Genomic DNA, 20,434 nt, shown 5'->3' with positions numbered 1-20,434 from the left:
CCATTCTCGTTACGGGTTCTTCCAGCACTTGGCGACAGAATGTCATCTTATTACGTGGTCTCATATGGCCTCCAGGTTCAGTGAGGCGCAGGCCTTAGAGTTGTGGCTCGACCCCAGGCATTACAGTCAAACTTTATGAAGATCTGTGACAGCTATATGTTTGCAACAGTTCTTACAGGGATTAAGACCTGTCATTTGGGATGGTGACATTTCATGTACGCACAGAAAAGATTTGAGATAAAGTGTCTCAGACGAGAGGTAGCTCCGGATCTGCATCCAGTGTCAAGGAAAGAAAGGAACTGCAGTCAGCACGCGGGAGTGCTGCCTATATAGGCTCCGCATGTCATTTCCGGAGCAGAACAGCGCCGGTATATACCCGTGCCGCTTCACCTGCATACGGCGAGGGGTACTGCTGGAAAAAGTTTCCAGATTCTGTTTGATGCTTGGGGAATATTCAAAGGGTGCAGAATCTGCAGGTAGAAGTCTCTATCAGAACACATGTTTAACACTGTGACGCTAAAATAAATCTCAGCTGAATACTCAGGGATCTTAAGATACTGACATATAGCGAGTCGATGTAAAGAGAATGGATACTGGGTTTTGTCTACATATAGTGCCATTTTAGACACTTGCTCCAAGCAACTCTGAGGATAAGAAAGTGGATCGATTTTAATGAGTGTTCTGAAGGAACAGTCAAGACAACTTCCCCCTCATTTCCATGCTCTAGCAAGCACATGTAAAGGTACTTCATGTATAACAAATGACCTGTGGTATTTAAAAGTCTCGTAAGGCACAAGCGGTATCGTGCAAAGATGCCGACTTGGGACTTCGAGACCTTCAGCTGTGGAAGCAGCACTAGAAATACATGTCGTCCCATCCCAGTCAAACCACTGTGTTCATGTTTGTCATGTATATATCTAAAAACCAAATGCATAATACTCTTGTCAAGTACAGTCCAAATACATGTTTGAACCCTCATCACATCCTGGCTTCTACGATTTGGTATAAACAATGGACCACCATTTCTTGTTCGATATGCTAATTCTACAATAAAGATGTTCTTAGGAAAGCACCACAATGCTCCTCAAAGATTCGACATATTAAGTATCACATAAAAAGGGTTTACAGAGCCTCTTGTCTGAGCAAGTTCCCATTTTAAATATAGGATAACTGACAAACAAAGGCTTGAGAACTACAATGAAATGTTCTTCTTTGGCAGCTAAAACGTAAAACAAATATGTTTACATTATTCGGAATATTAGAACACAGAACAATTAGAAAGTTTGCAATATTCATTAGCTGGACGGGAATCATAAAAAAAAGCAATAATCTTTATTCATAGCAAACCTATGCTGCATCCAGGTTCCTTTATTCCAAAACGTTAGTAGACTGACATTATCTTTTAAAAACATCTCCACAAAGTTTTCAGCAAGAAAGAAGTGAAAGGTGCAAGTTCAGTACAAGGGAACTTGCTATAGCCTTCATTGTAGGTGAAAGACTATTAATTGGAAAGATATTAAATGGTTCCTATCTTCATTACCCAATCCAGAAATAACAAAAGAGAGAACACATCGCTTATAATTGAAACTTTATTTTACAAAAAAGGGCAGAACGGATAGGTAGTTAAACAGACTTACAATTTTCTTTGATAAAAAAATGACATGAAACAAAAAAAATAAATACGTCATATATATACAGACAAGTTGTTCATGGTCTCTGCTTTTTGGGAGAGAGGGAGGATGCTTATTTCTTGGCATCACTCCCATCCATTCACCCACCCAACCCACATATAAGGAGATGACCGGGAAACGGTTGATTTTTCTGTAGGCCCTATGCGTTTAGCCACTACAACAGGTTGGCTTCACATGAAGGAGCTGGAAGGGGCTGTCGAGCTGCACAGCTCAAGTTCACACCTGAATGAGAGAATGGGCTTGCCAATGGTGATGTGGATTTTATTTATTCCTCTTACATGTTTACTAATATGGTGCATGTTCTAAATCTGTGGGGCATGCTGTTGTGAGTAGTAACCAGAGCTCTGTCTTCAAGCTAGAAATGGGCTGCACCGTTGAGCTAGGTCTTGCTCGAGATTTTCAGCTATGGTGGCTGCAGTAGCTGTGCACAACAGTCACATTAAACCAACTCAATAGTCCAATGCCTTACTTGTGATACGGTCTTTCTACATTCGGTGTACAAGTCCCCACTTCCCTAATATATCTAACAAGCCAGAGTGCGTAAAAAAAGGTTAAACTAGCCTCCCTAACAACATATAGCTCAACAGATTTACGAACCCACTGCACTACCAAGGTCAATAGTTTTCCTGGTGCTTCCTTATAAAGAGACACCACTGTCAGGAATCTCCTGGTTAGCCCCAGACCAGCGCCACTCCCTTTCAATAACCAAATATCAATGAATGGCTCTGTGCCCTTATTTAACCCACACAGCTCAAGTATCACCCGCAGCACAGCACCAGAAGGGTCTGCTCGGCTGCCACCAGATCTATGGAGGTCTGATGCAAAATAAATATTTGAGTTTATTATTGGCCAAACAGAGCATGCTATTAATTAAAATAACCATCTATTAAAAGTAAAGCATTTAACTCACCTAAATATCTATTTTACGGCTGATCTTTAAAACAAGGCAGTACAGTATTTTCGTGTCAGTATTTTGGTCAGTGCCCTGCTAGTGTCTCTTAATTTAACCTTCTATAGGCTGGTGTTTCAAAATACCATATGCATATGCATATTTTAAGCTGATGTTCCACAACCTCGGAACAGAAGTGCCTCACTGGTTTTCAGCTCCCTCTCTTGGTGCAATAAGTGCTTTTATTTCTAATGGTCACAACAAAATCCATAATCCCTGGATACCTGATATATCCAGGGATGTGAAAGCAGAAGCAATTACAATTTGAAATATTAAAATAATCTTGGGGTTCCTTTTCAGTCTGTTGCTCAAGGAATTAAGCCTCTTCCTGGTTAAGGTAATGGACCATGGGTAACAAAAGTACGGACTGTATGTTGCTACAGAAGGCAATGAGCCCACCTTCATATGTTGAAAAGAAAATATTTTTTTCACTGTATGGACTAGGCTGCAATGATTTCTCGAAAGTTGGTGCCATCTTTATTTGGGTCTATTGGCTGTTTCAACCAAACAAGGAACATCTGAAATATTAAGTAGAGGAAAGTTTAGAATAGGCAAAAAGCAGTATAACAATTGGCAATGAGACTATAGTAAGCCACCCTTGTAATTGTAACTAACAACACTGACCCCAGCATTAAGGGAGGAAATGAAGGACCATCATGAAATATTGAGAACTGCTGACTGATAGAAGTTGGAACGTTTGCATGTGCTCAGCTGTGAATGAGGCTCCTGGTTAAGTGCCATAGTTCTCTGATAAAAAAGCAGAACCGTCGAATTGCTTTTTGGCCTCTGACTGCAATCTCTGTCAAATCTTTAGCAGGTAAATAGGCTAAACAGTTACAGGCAGGGTAAAATATCCCACATAATCTCGTAATTGTAATAGCACTTAATGTTGCTTTCCCAAAATTCATAATCTTTATTAAGGGTACTTTCATCCATAAGCTCTATCCTCTTAACGATTGGAAACTACAATCATTTTATGGTGGGCCAGAAACGACTTAAAAAAAGTTAAATCAAGTTAACACTTAATTTCTGAAGGTCGTTTTTGAAGAAGTCAATAAAATACTGTCTCATAGCAAAGTTTGCCATTTAGAACTGGCTCCTTTGGATTGTTAATCTTATGATTGAATGTTCAGTCGTAGAAGCTGCTGCATTATTAAGTTCTTTTAAACTTGCTGTTTGCTGGTTAAAGAAATTGCATGTGCTAAGGTTTAGATACAGGAAAACTGAACTCCCAAACAGAAACAAGACATGTCAGTGGCCACTGAAGATGTGCAGCCCCTGTTTTATAGATCATTTTTATGAGTCAAAATAGATTTGTCTCTCTAATACGATAAAGTATGGAATATCAGTACTCGGGATGTCTTTTAGTCATCAGTTACATGAAATTCTGTGAGCTTTGAAGCAGGGAATATCGCTCTTAATGCCCAAAAACTGTCTCAAGAGGAGAAAAAGAATATCCGCTCTGTCACATCCAAATCCACCATCATATACTCAAAAATGATCCAACATGTATTTTTCAAAACTACTACTGTTTTAAAAACTAGGCTTTAAGATCTAGACACATACCTCTCGAAGAAGAGTTGCTACAGACTGAACTCCTTCGTGATAGCAGCAAGACTAAGGTATGTCTTGGCTGAGTGTATGACAATTTTCCCTTCTGGTGTTAAAGGGGGCAGATTTGGATTCTGTAAGGCCAGGGAATTTTAAAGCCAGTGTTGTGGAACTGAAAACAAAAAACACACAGACGTGACCAGACCATGGTAATCATTTCTAACCTCTGCTGGGTTTCTTGTGTTCAATCTGGTTGAGGATAACAAACTCTAAGAAAAACAAAGCAGGACATTTTCGTACGCAATCCCTTTTAAAGAATTCCACTGTACTGTGATTAACCTCTCCAACCACTAATGATGGATTAGACAGTGCAGCAAGCATAGTGGGACCCAGAGGATGGCGTCTGTCGTTCCCAATTTCTCACTTTTTAGTTGACAACGAGAATGTAGTGAAGGAATTCTGATGGATCACATTAAACAATAATGTAATGCGGCCTCACTGATTCCCCCTGAATGATCTTAGATACATTATCCTTGAAGGAAACTAGTAGAACAGCAGCCAATAAAAGTTTACATTGAACTTATGCAGAAACTGGCAGCCGGGCCTACGAACAAATGCAGACCTTGATATTCGACAGCCTTTGCCAAACACTAAAGGCCATAGATTCTACTTTATTTGACCTTTTTAATGTGTCTCTGGCCTTGAACGACACTTTTTTACTGATAAGTTAAGCTGCCAGAAGTATAGGTCCTTCATTCTATTTAATATGGCTTGGAGCTTTCCTTTCTGGTCATGTCACACACTATGTTGGTTTTTCCTATCGCACTACTATTCTGGGGGAAATCTCCATCTTCCCCGCTTTAATATCTCTGTTAGGCCCTTTCATTACCTCCTGCTTTAACAGTGTACTGTTTATTTCATTTGTAAACATACAATTACATTGTAATAGAAATAGTATAGGTTTGATAGTTGAATTAGAGAGATCCTTAGTCTACAGTTCAATGACCAGCAAGAAAACACTGAAAATCATCTCACTTCTAAAAATGTGTAGGCCTGTGGATCTTCTGCGATCACAAAAGCACAAATTAAACAAGTGGATAGAATGAGTGCATACCAATTGAAACTGTTCAAGTGCATCCTGCTCTTTGATCAATAATATTCCCTTGACAAACAATCCGGCGTTATCCTAGGGTAGTGCTTGATTATTGCTTTGTTTTTCAGGTCCAATTAAGAACAGTGATACTTGCTTTGTCACTAAGACACAAAGGAATGCCCACATAATTTCATACATTTGTTAGTTTCTCTGGTAGCCAATTACAACTATTTGCTGCACATTTCTCAAGATCGCTTGTGTGACTGCATATGGGAAACAAAAACCAAGCGTCAGTTTTCCAGTCCACTTAAAATCTCATTTCCAATGGGCAAGTTCAGCTATGAACTATATCTGGCCTACCATACAGAGTCACTGTCCAGTTCACTCAATCTCACCTCCAAGAGGGAAGTACTGCTATAAACTATTTCTGACCTACTGTACACAGCTACTATCTTGATTGAGATAACATATAGCAACACAAACAGAAGTTGGAAAAAAGTATATGATGGACAGGGATGAATATCAGTGCAAACATAAAATGGAAAAAAAAAACAACGAAGAGCCATGGCAGTGGCTTAAGTCTGACAAAAGAACATAGAAAACAAAATAGGGCTCCCTTCACTGAGGTGATTAGAAAAACAGCAAAGCTAAGGCACATTATGGAGTGGAACGAACTGCGTGCAGATGATCATCACTTGGCAAAAGTTGATTTACAGCTTGTGAAGCAGTGTCTGGCTCTACATCAAGGTGGCACCAGTTCGCAATGATTTGGAGTATTACAGAGTTGGACATTTGTGTATGACTGATCTAGTAAACTTCACTCCCCCTGGCACCATTACTTTCCCTGGCTATTTGCTTGATGTGACGTTTTCCATTTTAAAGCTTAAACCAGGTTTCATGGATCTATAACATAGCAAAACTAATTGTATGTCTTTTGCAAATAATTATCCAAAACTATCTTACTGCTTCCAGAACGTAAATGTTACACAATACTTCATCTTGTCCCAGAAAGGGTAAAACTAAATCCATCCAACCCTAATTATCACCTAAATAAAACTCATTAAGAACTATGAACTGAAACGTTATTTTGGGAAAGGACTCCGAAGACCTATGCCATGAGCAAATGGACTGTCCCAGATCACACAACCACCAAGGCACTAATTTCTGCGCAACATGCGGTGGAAAATCGATTATAGAAATGCAATCCCCAAACTACTCTTTAAAACCAGAGCTCTTACCGAACTGCCCAACCTCAGCCAAGGGTAGCCTATCCCTTCTAAACTCTTGTGGAAGACAAGGCTCACCAAAATATCTGAGAAAATAAAAATTAAATATCAGATGGGCCCTCTTGAAACAGTGCACCAATGACGGAGTTACAAATGTACTGCTCATTTAAATCAGTTGCTGCAAGAATGGGATGGATAAAAATATATGGACAACTAGCAACCAGAGGAATATAATCTGTTATACTTATTTATGTTACCCTATAGACTGATCCATGCATTAGTGAAAGGAATGAAGGACTGTCATGAAATAGTTATATCTGCCAAGGTATAGAAGGTGGAATGTTTACAGTTCAAAATGTAATAAATAACTTACAGGTGAACGCACAACTCCTAATTAAGTGCAAAAGATCACCTCTCGAATTGTAGAATTTTTCAGCATAACACATTGTCTGCTGCACGGTCATGAAATTGTCAAAGATTGGTCAACTTGAAGTATTCAGGTTCTTGGCATATCTTAAACTATGCTCACGCCACTTATGGTAGGCCATGGGATGACCCACATTTGCTATGGAACAAAGTGAAGTAGTTGGCTTTGTTGCCAGGCACAAAAAATTCAGTAGAAAGATCTTCTTGGTGGGTTCCTGGCAAAAGCTATCCGTCTCATCAAAAATGTACTAGGTCACACCAAGCAGCCACCTCAAGGTACAGACTCCAAAAGATATGAGGAGAAGAAAGGAGAGCAGGAAGAGTTGCCTAGGAAGATGGGAGGGTAGGAAGGGCCGCTAAGTTAGGAAGGCCAATCTGGATGTGGCTCCACTGCAAGGCAGCCATAAATTTAGCAAACTTCTGAAGTCGACCGAGGCACTAGATTTTATTCAAAACGCATTGCATTCAGTAAGAGGGTGCAATCACTGTAAAGTACAATATCTGATCAGGAATCCGTAAACAATAGCACTAAGCATGAAATGGAAAGCTATTTTCACCTTCTGATATCACTTAAAATAACTTGAACATGAAGGTAAATGTAGCTCAAAGTTTATCCTCTCATCTACATGTTAACTTTCTTCATTGAAAACAGTCATGAAACCATCAAAACATATCTCAAGACAGGTTTTGTCTTGAGATTTCTTTCTGCTAGAGGATATTTATTTTTATATCTCTATCTTTTCAAATGGCAGCTACATCTACCGTAGCACAAAAGGATGCCCTCTGTCAACATAAAAATCAACTTCGCGCTTGTCTATACCATCATGATAAAACATTACGCAACACAATACTTAACCGGAGGCCATGGCAATATACACTGAGATTTTCCCATTTCTGAATACCATTTTGCAAAGAGTAATCTGCCAAATGGGGGTTGAGGCATATAGTATTAAAATTGAAACTTCCCCCTACTTTTCAATTCCTACATGCTGCGATAAAGGATGGTAAATGGTCGTGTCAGGCCATACAGAGCCAAATGACTTCGCTGATAACATACGAGGTCTGCTTTGAAATCTCCACTCAAAGTTCACAAAACATCTATCAAGCTCACGATGCTAAATGCTATGCCACCATGGGTACAGATTTGAGCTTTTGGCTCTTGAACATACTTGACAGCACAAGAGAAACATCAACATGCTGCACAAGATTCTGCCTTTTAAAAGGAGGGCTGTTATCTGTGGACAAAATAACCTTACTGTTTCTAAAGATATTCAGTCCCTAGCACTGCCCCTTGGGTTCAGCCAAACGTGTATGCTCTCCAGAGGAAGGGGAGACCTGCAGCATGGGCATTTCTCAAATTTCTCGGACAAGGATAGGATTGATCTTCAATGGAGTAAAAAAAAAAAAAAAACTTTCAGCAGACGAGGAAAAACGGAAAAAACAAGACAAAGAAACAAATGATATATATTCTTTCAGACGCTTTACTTAAACATTAAAAAAAATATTTTAAAAAAGATTCTAGGAAAAGGTTTAAAAATTGATGTTTGCCATGTTTCCAAGATTTTTTTTTTTTAACTTTTGGGTTCGACCTCCTATGCTCAAAACTAATACACAATCTAAATGTGCACCTCAGGGAACATGTTTTGACTCACCAGCATAAGACCTATCAGAGTTCCTAAGCTCCGATCCACTGCTTGACAGATGTTGTATACAGCGCAGCCCTACTCTAGTTTACTTGGGCATCACAATCTCCGAGATCAATGGGCAACTATTGCTAAGGCACTCACTGCAAGACTACCAAGTTTTTTCTCTGAAAAGGGTGGGTTCAGTTTTCAAGAAAATCCTAAAGGTTTTTTCAGTCTTTTGAACTATTTCATGCAAGTTGTTTTTTCCTCACTCATTTTTTTTCCCTTTATATCTGGCATATCCCCCATTCTGCACTAGAGGCGAGGAATCTTCAATTACACCTTAATTCCTGCCAGATCTTTCTTCCATACCCCATCACATCAGACTGTGCAACCCTCAATCCCCTTTCTCTCAGTGAGCAATTCTCCCCTTTTGAGCCTTTCCATTTTTCCACACTTCTTCCTGTTGAGATCTTCTCTGGTTTGCCATCTCCCCGAGACTTTGTTACTCCTCCTTATTTTTATGTGGACATTCTAGCCTTTGTCCTAATATTTGTGAGCTAACACATTTCCCCTTTTAACCTGTGCACTCCAAAGAATCATTGGGCTTCTTCTCTTGAAATGTCTCACCAAGGAACCCGATTCTGACCCCAACTTCAATGTCTCCCCTCTCTGTGCTGGGATTTTTGGGCCATTTAATTTTATCGACTCTTTAAATGGACTTTTCCTCTCACATCATCTAAATTCCTTAACAGGGATGTACAACTCATTTATTCTTTTAGAAAATAAAAAATTTAATCGATGTTCAGAATACATTCATCTCCTGCTGGGCCCACCATGTTCCCACTTCCATAAACAGTGGCCTTTTTGATCAACCTATTGTCTTTAGATCTTCCCGTCTCACCCTAACCCTTCGGTTGTACCCACATAAGAAGTTCACTATACAACAGTATATTGGAGATGGAATTCTTACAGACAACAAACCATTCTATCTCAGCGCATAAACCTTATAAAGGTAGTTGGGGCTGGAGAAGAGAGGGCATGTGGGGAACAGTGCGACACTGCCTTAATTGGCTTCTCTTTAAGCAATAAATACAGAAAGAGATAGATCAGGTAGAGGGAGAAAGAGCTGGAGGGCACGGATTTCCCTCCCTACGTGCAGGTCCATTCCATATTTCTCAATAATGTCTACCCTGAAAAGCCTCATGGGTTTCCTTCCAATTCTCATCCCACTTTCCTTGAATTCTGAAGGATGAAGCCTGGTGTGCCTTTCCATGTCTCGTTGAATATTGCAGCAAGTTCCAAATGGGCACCATGCTTACAGCTGCCATCACTTGCCTGTGATGTCAATAACATCATCATCTTTGCCTTCATCTTCGCTGGAACCGAAGTCAGACACTTCACCAAGCTCTGTGTTGCCAGAACCCTGGGGCTGCAGAGAAGTGCCACTTGCTGGGTAACCCGCGTGAGGCAACATATAACCCGGATAGGCAGGTGCCATGTTCCGGGGGAGATTGCTCGGCAGAACAGGATTTTGGAAGGGGCTAAACATTCTTGCATCAGGAAGGAGTGGCTGGGAAAAGGGAAGAGAGTAACTGGGCAGCATTCCTGCCAATGTAGGGTTCAGCATAAATGGTGGGAGACTGGCAGAGGCTGAGGTAGCAGCAGATGAGCTGGGGTTGCCGGCTGTCAGAAGAGGGTCTGTAGTCCCAGGAAATGCCAGATGGGAGTCACCAAGCATGTGAGGCAGCTGGTAGTACGAGGAGCTAGAGTTGCCGTACATCTGGTTAGCAAGTGGTGCAAAAGGGTTGTTTATGTTATGGTTCAGAGAGACAGATGGCATTACATAACCACTAGGCACAGAATACCCGTGGTCATAGGACTGATGTTTGCTCTGCTGCCTCTCAGCACACTCCTCGGCTGAAGGTGACAGAGACTTTCTTTTTTTCCCTCGTAGGTCCAATGCCAAAAGACTGTCGCTGGAACTGGAGAGGGAAGATGAAGAAATAGGTTGATTCATACATTGGATTGCAAGTCGATGAGAAGATGAATTGCTACTATTGTTGGCCTGAACAGAGCTGACAGATGATCCATGGTGTGTTTCATGTGTGGTAGCTGCTTCTGCGTACTGCTGCAGCTCATTGAGGATCTGGGGGCTGTCCGGTGAGAGTGGCCGGGAGAGATCCTCAGTATTGTCGGCTGTGGGAGATGAAACACTGTGTCTACCATTGCTTGCAGATTCGACAGAAGGACCCTGGGAACCTGTGAGTAGGAGACACAAAGACATTCACAATGAAGGAGGTGACAACAGAAGCATTGTAAAACTTGTAGCTAGAAACTCAACAGACAAACACACACACACCTAAAAATACGCTCTTTTGTTTAGGAAAAACATTTTTGCTGGTAAGTGATAGTCTGTGGCAGAGTAATACTATTTTACAGACCATGGCATCTCTATAGACTGATATTTCATAGAGTGAATTGTACTATAAGTTAAATAAGATATTTCAAACAAGCCACATTTGGTAGCAGAGCGTATATGGTTCAGGTTGCCCCAGCCTATAAGTCTTTATATGATTAAATTTGGGCTGAAGTTAAAACCTATGGCTTTCACAGTGCAATCCAGGTATGCCTTTGCTCACAGCTGGATACATATTTTCTCATGCAGACTGAATTCTCAGTGCCAAAATGTAGTGCGTGCCAATTACACACTTGATAAATGCCAAGCTTAAACATTTGGGAGATTCCATCTTGTGTCCTATATGCTCTCAATGCAAGATAATGTAACTTACACTGTAAGCATCTGTTCGTAGTGTCTAGTGCTGTAGACTCAAATGCTCTACATATTATTGCCATTTAGTGTTGGGCTTGGATGTGTGCAAGAAGTTTTTCATCGACTAAGTCTTTAGAATCACAAGAAACAGTGTCTCTTCTTTAGCTGGCAATGCGCATAGGCAGCACCTCTATGTTAGAATGTTATCCGCACAGCAGATCAGAGTAGTATGGAATTGTGAGTTGTAGGAAAGTGTGCCTTTTTGACAGGGTCATCCACACTTTTAACCTGATATTTGATGCAGTAGGTGCACGGGGTTTCTGCTAACCGGGTCCTAAGTGCCGGATCTCTTTCCCTAAACTGTTCAATTGTTCCCCCAATTGGCAATACCTTTGGCACCCCTGTAAGTCCCTAGTAAATGGTACCCTAGGTACCTGGAGCAGGGGTACTAAAGAGGGTTCCTAAAGACTGCAACATGTATTGTGTCGCCCTAAGGGACCCCCTCACCTGACTCATACAGACTGCCATTGCAGGCTGCGTGTCTTGGTACAGACAAAAGTGATAACGCCTCTTTGCACACAGCTCTGTGTGCCATGCCTGAAGACACTGCACACAGTATAGGTGCGTTTCCCCTAAAGCAGGCCTTCCAGCCCCAAGGCAGGTTAACTATAGTACATAAGTGGACATATCTGCATGAGCAGATATGCTGTTCTGGTCAGTTCAATTACTACCATTACAAGTGACCAGGTAAGCCATTTTAAGTACATGTGGTGGGCACTGGTAATAAAATGAGTTCCACAGCTACATGATGGCTTCACTGAAACCAAAGATGTTTGGCATCCAACATCTTGTATTAAGAAACGCACACTGATTCCAGTGATAAATTCATTAATACAAGAGCCCAGAGGGCTCCTTAGTGGTGCCCCCTGAAAACCTACCAACTACTAGTGTGCTGGCTAACTGGTTCTGACCAGCCTGCATCCACATTTGAGTTTTTGACCCCAGGGGTGAGCGCCCACGCTCTAAGTCGGTCAGGCACAAAGCCTGTCTGTAGAGGGTGTTTACACCCCCTCTAACATGATGACCTGAGAAGTAGCATTCCAAGGCAGGGAGCTTCAAAGAGCCTCCTGCCATTGGTTTACGTGTCTGGCTTTCCTCAGATGTGAGGGGATGTCAAACTCCCTTAGTAGTCAGAGAGGCATGTCCACCCTCAGGATAGTTCAACCCCTAAGGTGGGCTAACTGATGTTGATGCAACATTTTAAAGTCTGCCATCTTTGTGATGGTTATGCCCACTTCTCAAAGGACATGGTCATAGGGCACATAGTGACTCCAGGGTAAGTAACCCATTGGCTACTCCCCTACACTCTTCTAACAACCCTAAATCTAGTATTTAGGGGCCCCTGGTACAAGGTAATCAAATCCTGCTGACCTGAAAGAAGACAGACAGACCCTGAAGAGCTGCAAAAGCAAGAACAAAAGACCAGCAACTGACTTGCCGTCAACATTGTCGGCCGGCCTGCCTGCTGTCCTCGACAATTGTACCAAAGACAACTCATCCTGCAGCTGCCTGTGCCTCCAAAAGCCTGGGATGTCTTCCAGTATTCACCCAAGACACAGGAACTCCAGTGGTGTAGCTACTCTGCATCCTGCAAGCAAGCAGAAGAGCTGCGAAGACTCTGGACTGCCAAACACCTGACACCGGAAAGCACCACTGCACCTGTGCCCCCTAGCTCAAGTTTAAGTGGGCCAAAGGTGTCAGCATGGTCTCCAGAGTCAAAGCCCACCTTGGGTTTGCCAACTGTAGACTTCCCGACGGCACCTGCAGCCTCTTTGTGCATGCTCCGTATACCGAGAGTATCTTCGGGGAGTGAAACCACATGTCTCAGGACACCTCTGCACCCGGCTGCCCCAGTGTGAGGAGAAGAGGACCAAAGGTGTCTCCACGTCCCTGAGCGTCGCAAGACCCCAGCCCCCTTGTTGATTCAGCAGGACTGGCCCCCAAGTCCAAACCTGCAGACTCTTTTTAACTGGAACGAACCCCATTGACCTCAACAAGGGACCCAACGCTGTATTGCACCTCTACTGCCGAGGTGACCTGTTGGTGTTGCCTTGGACAATACTTCAGAAATTGCACTAAGTGTCGACTTTTTAATACTGTAAATATTTCTAACTGGAAACAAACTTATCCGATAGTGATGATTTTGGTGTGTGTGTGTGTGTGTGTGTGCGTGTGTGTGTGCGCGTGTGTGTGTGTGTGTGTATATATATATATATATATATATATATATATATATATATATATATATATATATAAATAAAAAGATGTCATTTTTATAATTTGGTGTGGATCTTCTTGAGTCGTGTGTACCATTTATAGACTGTGTGTACACTGTCAATGTCTAACACTCCTCTCTGATAAACCTATGGCTGCTCGACCACACTACTCCCTAAAAGAGCACCTTGGGATTGCTAGAGCAAGCCCCTGTCCACTTATAAGGGATACCTGGACTATTTGCGCAGTAGACCTCTTGTTGGTATACTACATAAAGAGTCAGCTTCCTACATGAGTGCACATTAAATCATGCACATGTGTATTGCACAAAAAGGATAATGACTTAAGGAGAAAAGAGATCTTTGATCAGAGCCAAACGTGCCTGGAGAGGAGGGTGGGTGCATGTGAATCTACATCACTATACGCTACAAACAGCTGCTTACAAGGTAAGTAATATTTTCCATTTCTTAGTTTGTGTTGCTATAGATACGCATGCTCGGCTGAGACTGCAAAGACCCCCAATAAGCAGAGACTAGCGTGTGGATGATTGTAATTGTAATTGCATTTATATAATGCTTAGTACACCAGACGTGGCATCAAATCGCTTTTCAGCGAGTCGCACGTGTGAGAAAGTCGCTCTATATATACTGGACCAAAGTAAGGTATAGAGTGTATAGAGACCACAAACCCCAGAGGTATAACAGAGGTTAAAGTCAGGGCTGACCTTACTTTCAAAAGTGGTAGCTTGGTCGAGCAGTAAGGCAGTACCAGAGAACAGTGTAAAGCATTTGTTGTACACACTCAGTCAGCAAAAAGGTTTCACACACTAAAGGACTGAACTCTAGGTCAATTGTTTTTATATCAAAAGATGTAGTTGTTTTATTTTTAGAACCAACAGGTATCAAAATATAATTTTCTCAATTACGAGTGATCTCCGGTAATTACTTTGCAGAAAGGTAATAACTTTGTAAACACAATAGGTACAGGGGTTGCAGTAGGCAAGACAATTCTAAACACAATTTAACATTGAGCTCAATGGGTTTTTCCACAATAATGCAGTTAATTACTTTTTAGATTACTTTTGTAATTCTAGGAGTGGATCCTAGATTCAGTCCTGGGGTGTAAGCTGAAAACAGTTTAGTAAAAACGTTTTGGTTATTGCAATGCTTTTTAAGGAATATAAAGGTATTTTAAAAGTTCACACTTAGAAACTTTTCAGTGAAAATCTAGCAATGTTATCCAACAGGAGAAAATTCAGGTTACAGGTAAAGTACATTCTCGTTACTTTTGTAATCCAGTACTAGGCTCCTAGGTCCAGCACTGGGATCTCTACTTAAGACAAGTAAGTAATTACGTTTCAGTAGTTGGTACGATTTTTAAATTCAAATTTGTTTTATTGATTTCAAGAGCAAAGACAGGCAATAAATGGGAAGGCATCATATATAGAAAGCGGTCGAGACAGACATGCATGTCTTCTCCACAAATGAAACTGTAGGCAAGGTACATGTGCCAGACCATAAGTGCGATGCAAGAACCGTAATTGCTGAGCCTGGTAGAGAAGCAAAACTTCAGAAGCAGAAACCAAGAACCCCCCCCCCCCCCCCTCAAAACCCCCCCATCCCAACCAGTGTGCCTAAAGCAATCGCCAAGGTGCCCACATTTCGTTTAGCGCGTCCCTTCTTCAGGTCATGGAGGGTCATGTGGGGTCTCTGTAAGGCGTAGTAAACGGAGATATCTAGGGCATGTGATTTCGTTGAATTCAGTTGAGAGGAGGGATAGTAATGGTAGCCAGACCTTCCGGAACGTGGCCGCGGACTGTGTAAGTGTAGCCTGAATGCACTCCATACCCAGTGTAAACCAGATTTTATGCAACCATCCCGTGTGAGTGGGTCTGGTGGTCGATCCCCAGAGTGACAAAATGTGTTGTGATGCAGCTTGCATGGCAATCCCCTTTGACGTCCTCAGATTGATTTCAGGGGGAAGGCAAGTGCATTGGGAAGGTCTAAGATGGTATAAGCTGGGAATCTCGGGATTTCAGTGTCGAATGTACTGTCTATGTCATCTAGGACCGCTTTCCAATAGTCCCTAACTTCTCGACATTCCCAGAGGAGATGAGTCATGGTGCCCCGCTCCCCGCAGCCCCTCAGCAAAGCACACTGCGAGTTGGATTCCCTTTGTTGAGCCGAACGGGGTAAGGTGCCAGTAAAGTGCCAGTTTCACTGCTGCCTCCCTGCCTGCAGTGTTGCGTGTGGTGTGGGAAGCCCTATAATATATGTAGCTCCATTCCGGTTTGTCAGGGTCCTCTCTAACTCCGCTTTCCAGCGCCTCTGTCCCGCCGCCCGACCCGCTGCAATTGGGGGTGTGAGCATCTTGTAGAGTTCCGAGATGAGGCGTTTGTCCGATTCCTTCGTCACTAGCCACTTCTCAAAATCTGTCATATGTCTGCCAACTAGGGGAGCATAGTCCGGGTGCGTGAGTCAGTGCCCGAGTTGAAAAGATCGGAGAGGGAAAGAAAGCCCTGCAGATCGAAAAGATGACCCGCTGATCTGCAACTCGTACCGTGCCACTGTGAGAAGGCGTGGGGGTCAGTGCCTGGTGGGAACTCCGGGTTGTCTAGGAGGGGAGTGAGCGGGGAGGGAAAGGTTGTCAGGTCTCTTTTAACGGCAACCGTGTCCCAGACATGCAAGATGGTACGGGTGATGGGTGGCCTCTGGAGGTACCGCGATCTGTTGTGCCGGAGAAGGAACGGAATCTTCCAAAGGGATGTCTGGGCCATCGCCCTATCTTGGAACAACCATTGTTTTTCAGATTCCGGTCTATACCACTCCATCAAATAGCGGAGTTGGGATGCCTGGAAATATTGCTGGAGGTTGGGGATCCCAAGACCTCCCTCATCTATGCCCCGATATGGCAGTTGTTTGTGTAAGCGCAGATGAAGTGGTGAAAGGCAGCTTGTAAATGTGCGATAGCGCCAGCCGGGGGTAGCACTGGAGTGGTTTGGAAGATATACAAAATCTTGGGCAGGGCCGACATCTTCACTGCCGCAACTCACCCCAACAGAGAGAGCGGCTTTTGGACCACCGCGCAAGGTCGGCTCGAATCTGGGATGTGAGAGTCGCGTAGTTGAGGGCGACCGTCGAGTCCGTGGAGGAATCGAGGGTGATACCCAAGTATGGGAGTTGTGTTGTCATCTGCAGGCCTCCTCCATACGCCGGCGCGCCCGCGAGAGAGCGGGCATTTCTGCCCAGGGGCAGGATCAGCGATTTCCCCCTGTTTATTTTGAAGCCGGATATGTCACCGAAGGACTCTATTTATTTATTTTTATTTATTTTATTTTAATTTCTTATAACGCGCTGGATTCAATCCCATGGGGTATCTCCGCGCTTTGTCTGCTAGCATGTGTTTAAGAGAACTGAGATGCTTTAAGTGGACTGAAATGCTTCCTGAAAGAGGAACGTTTTCAACGCCTTTCTGAAGGCCAAATGATTGGTATTCATCCTCATTTCAGTAGGAAGTTTATTCCATAGGGCAGGACCAACTGATGAGAAAGCTCGGTCACCCTGCCTAGCTCGTTTAGTTGCAGGAGGTTTCAGGAGGGCTTGATTGCTTGAGCGAAGTGAGCGGCTAGGTTGATACAGTTCAACAGCTTGAGATAGATATTTGGGGCTATTCCCGTATAAACATTTGTGAACCGTACAACATATTTTAAAATTGATACGCTGTCGTATCGGGAGCCAATGTAACTCCATCAGCAGAGGCTTAGAGGGGGTTCTAGCCTGCACTCCCATAACCAGTCTAGCCGCCGTATTTTGAACCACCTGCAACCGACCTACTGCGTCAGCATTTGCTAGCGTCAGCAGGCCGTTGCAGTAGTCTAGGCGGCTAGTTACCAGGGCCTGGACGAGTGTCTTCCTATAAGTATCAGGGAGATAAGGAAACACTCGCCGTAAAAGACCAATGGTAAAGAAGCACAATCCTGCAATGTGGTTGACATGCTCCTTAAGGGTCAGTTTTTGATCAATCTTGACCCCTAGATTTTTTACATAGGGCTTTGAGATGGGAACTGGGCCTAGATCCATCGGCCACCATTCAGGAGACCACAGTAAGCTTGCCCTACCAAAGAGCATAACTTCCGTTTTTGCAACGTTACATTGGAGGCAGTTGGCGGCCATCCAATGTGACACTGCCCTCATTCCCTCAGCAAAATTTTCCTTGACTGTAGAACCAAGGGAGCTGAAAGGGTAGAGGAGCTGGGTGTCGTCAGCGTAAGAAACTGGTATGAACCCATACTTCCGCACAATCTCAGCAAGGGGGGCCACATATACATTGAATAATGTAGGACTAAGGCATGAGCCTTGTGGCACCCCCTTCGTGAGCGCCTTCGAGGTGGAACGATAAGGGCCCAGGCTGACAGATTGCGATCTCCCTGAGAGAAAACTCTCCAGCCATGATAGAGCAAAGCCTCCGACTCCCACTCCCTGCAGGCGGCTGAGAAGGATGTTATGGGACACGGTATCAAAGGCCGCAGACAGGTCCAACAGCACTAATATCATAGACCCTCCTCTATCTTGTGACATTTTGATCTTATCAGTCACAGATAGGAGGGCTGATTCAGTGCTGTGGTTGGGCCTGAACCCAGATTGAGATTGGTCCAGGCCCCCTGTCGCCTCGATAAAGTTTGAAAGGGTGGTATTAGCGTGTTTCTCAGCCAGCTTGCTAATAAAAGGGAGAAGGGAGATAGGGCGGAGGTTGGAGAGCTCTGACCAGGGAAGGGTGGAATTTTTCCGTATGGGGTTCACAACAGCTTCTTTCCAAGGTTGTGGAAGTTGTCCCTTAGCAAAGGAAAGGTTCAAAAGTTCCTGAATGGTAGGGCCTAATGATTCCACTAGAGGGGAAATCATTTTTGCGGGGATCAAATCAGATGGGGAGCCGGTCTTCATATTACCAATAAGCGTGGTCAGATCTTTTAAGGTAATTTCTGGAATTATATGGAGCCTTTTAGCAGGGGTCATTGAAGGGGGGGTCTCAGATTCCACAGTCTCCAGGGAGCTTGTAACTGCCACAATTTTCTTATATATCCCTTCAATTTTTTCCTCAAAGAATTGGGAGATGTTATTACAGAGATCTTGTGAGAAAGCATCCGGGCTCTCACACATTATAGGATTGGTGAAGGACTGTACAATTTTAAATAACTCTCGAGTGGAGTTACCTGCCTCTGTTATTTGGGAGGTAAGACTGACTTTCCTCGCTTTTTTAACGTTTTTATAGTAGGTAGTCATAGATGTTACGTAGCGGTCTTTGTCTTCCTTCTTGTGTGTTCGTCTCCATAATTTTTCCAGTCTCCTACACCCTTGTTTTTCTTTTTTGAGGGCCTCAGTGTACCATGCTTCCCTTTTAGTTGTGGTAGGCTGTTTGACTAATTTTTGGGGAGCCAGGATGTTAATGGCTTCCATCAAAGAGGAGTCAAATTTAGAGAGAGTTGTCTCAATATCATCCAAGTTTGTAAAGACTGGCTGTTTCCAGACTTGGGTGAACCTATCCGGGGTGACTTTGTGCCATGGCCTACGTTTGGTCGTTTGCATGGTTGGTCGATTAATGTGTTCTGGTAGATTGAGAAGGGAAAAATCTAGCATTTTGTGATCCGACCAATAGATATATTTAGGGGAATGGCAATAGACATTAGGGAGGGTAGTAAAAATTAAGTCCAGCGTGTGGTCACCAGAATGAGTGGGGCCACTGCTTCGGAGATGAAGGCCCAGCAACGCCAGGTCTGCCAAGAGTGCGACAGTATCGGGGTGGTCCGCAATGTCAATGTGAAAATTAAAATCACCTAATAAAATGAAGTTTTCGTTTGTTTTCATATGTGGAGCTAGAATTTCTGTCAGGGCTAGAGAGAACCCAGCGTTGGGTCCAGGAGGACGGTACACTAGGGCTCCTTTCCAGTGAATCAGAGGGCTGACTTTCATATGAAAAATAATTAACTCCATAGTGGGTGACAATATTTGTTCCAAGATCCTAATATTCAGATTGTCCCTATAAATAATGGCGATCCCGCCTCCTACTTTCTCCAGTCGATCTTGATGAAAAATGTTATACCCCATAGGTATTCCCAGGGTGATACTTGGAGTAGTGTGGGGTTTAAGCCAAGTTTCGGTGATAAAACAGATCTCAGGCTTGATACTGTGTATAGAGTCCCAAAGTTGAGTATGATGCTTTGGGAGGGACCTCACATTGAGTAAAAAGCTTTTCCAGCCATTAGGAGTGATAGTATCAGTTTTAGGATGACCAGCTATTATACGCTGATGAGTAGCTTGAAAACCACATTTCAAACATGAAAACGGCCCTCCGGGGCTGACTAGCGGTTTGTTGGTACATCTTAGTGTTGCCTGTGGTTGCAGGGCCAAAAGTGCATGTGCTGAATATCTTATGGTAGGGGGATCCATAATCATAGTGCGTAAAAGGAGAAAGGGGAGCCCCTAGCCCCGTACTGTCGCGGACGGGCGCAGACGGGCAGCTCTTTGGCTGGTCTTAGGCGCCGTCGATGGCGCCCCCTGCGCGCAATCGCTGCGCGCTTGACTGGAGGGCGTAGCTAAATAGCCCCGATGACGTGGACGCCTAGAGCGCTGACCTCCGCACTAGCGGAAGTGTAGTTTTAGAATGCCTGGCTCTTACCTGTCCGCCCTCCGCTCTACGGCTGTAATAGCCGAGTCGGACCGGGGCGGGCAGGCTGTGATATCGAGCCTAGGCAATGCGGGGGAGAGTGGTAGGAGTATTAAAACAAATTAGATGCAGGTTTTAAAAATAATGATTATTAATCAATCCTATC

At 43.4% G+C, this 20,434-nt stretch overlaps 2 protein-coding genes across 3 annotated transcripts in view; one reads left to right on the top strand and one right to left on the bottom strand.

Annotated features, from left to right (window-relative positions):
* LOC144783344 (uncharacterized) overlaps positions 1 to 10,656 on the top strand; it is a 144,625-nt gene extending 133,969 nt beyond the window's left edge. The window contains exon 5 of the mRNA XM_078662365.1: positions 10,519 to 10,656. The gene's annotated coding sequence lies outside the window, so the exon portion shown is untranslated. The remainder of the gene's footprint in view (positions 1 to 10,518) is intronic.
* RAD54L2 (RAD54 like 2) overlaps positions 1,572 to 20,434 on the bottom strand; it is a 796,737-nt gene continuing 777,874 nt past the window's right edge. For both annotated transcript variants that reach the window (XM_078661273.1, XM_078661274.1), the window contains exon 22: positions 1,572 to 10,823. In XM_078661273.1, coding sequence (XP_078517399.1) covers positions 9,892 to 10,823 — 932 coding nt within the window. In that variant the 3' untranslated portion in view covers positions 1,572 to 9,891. The remainder of the gene's footprint in view (positions 10,824 to 20,434) is intronic.

The sequence above is a fragment of the Lissotriton helveticus genome, chromosome 9 (assembly GCF_964261635.1).
Source record: "Lissotriton helveticus chromosome 9, aLisHel1.1, whole genome shotgun sequence".
Lineage (NCBI taxonomy): Eukaryota > Metazoa > Chordata > Amphibia > Caudata > Salamandridae > Lissotriton > Lissotriton helveticus.
The sequence above is the reverse complement of the archived record's forward strand: the minus strand, read 5'-3'. Positions and strand labels throughout refer to the sequence as shown.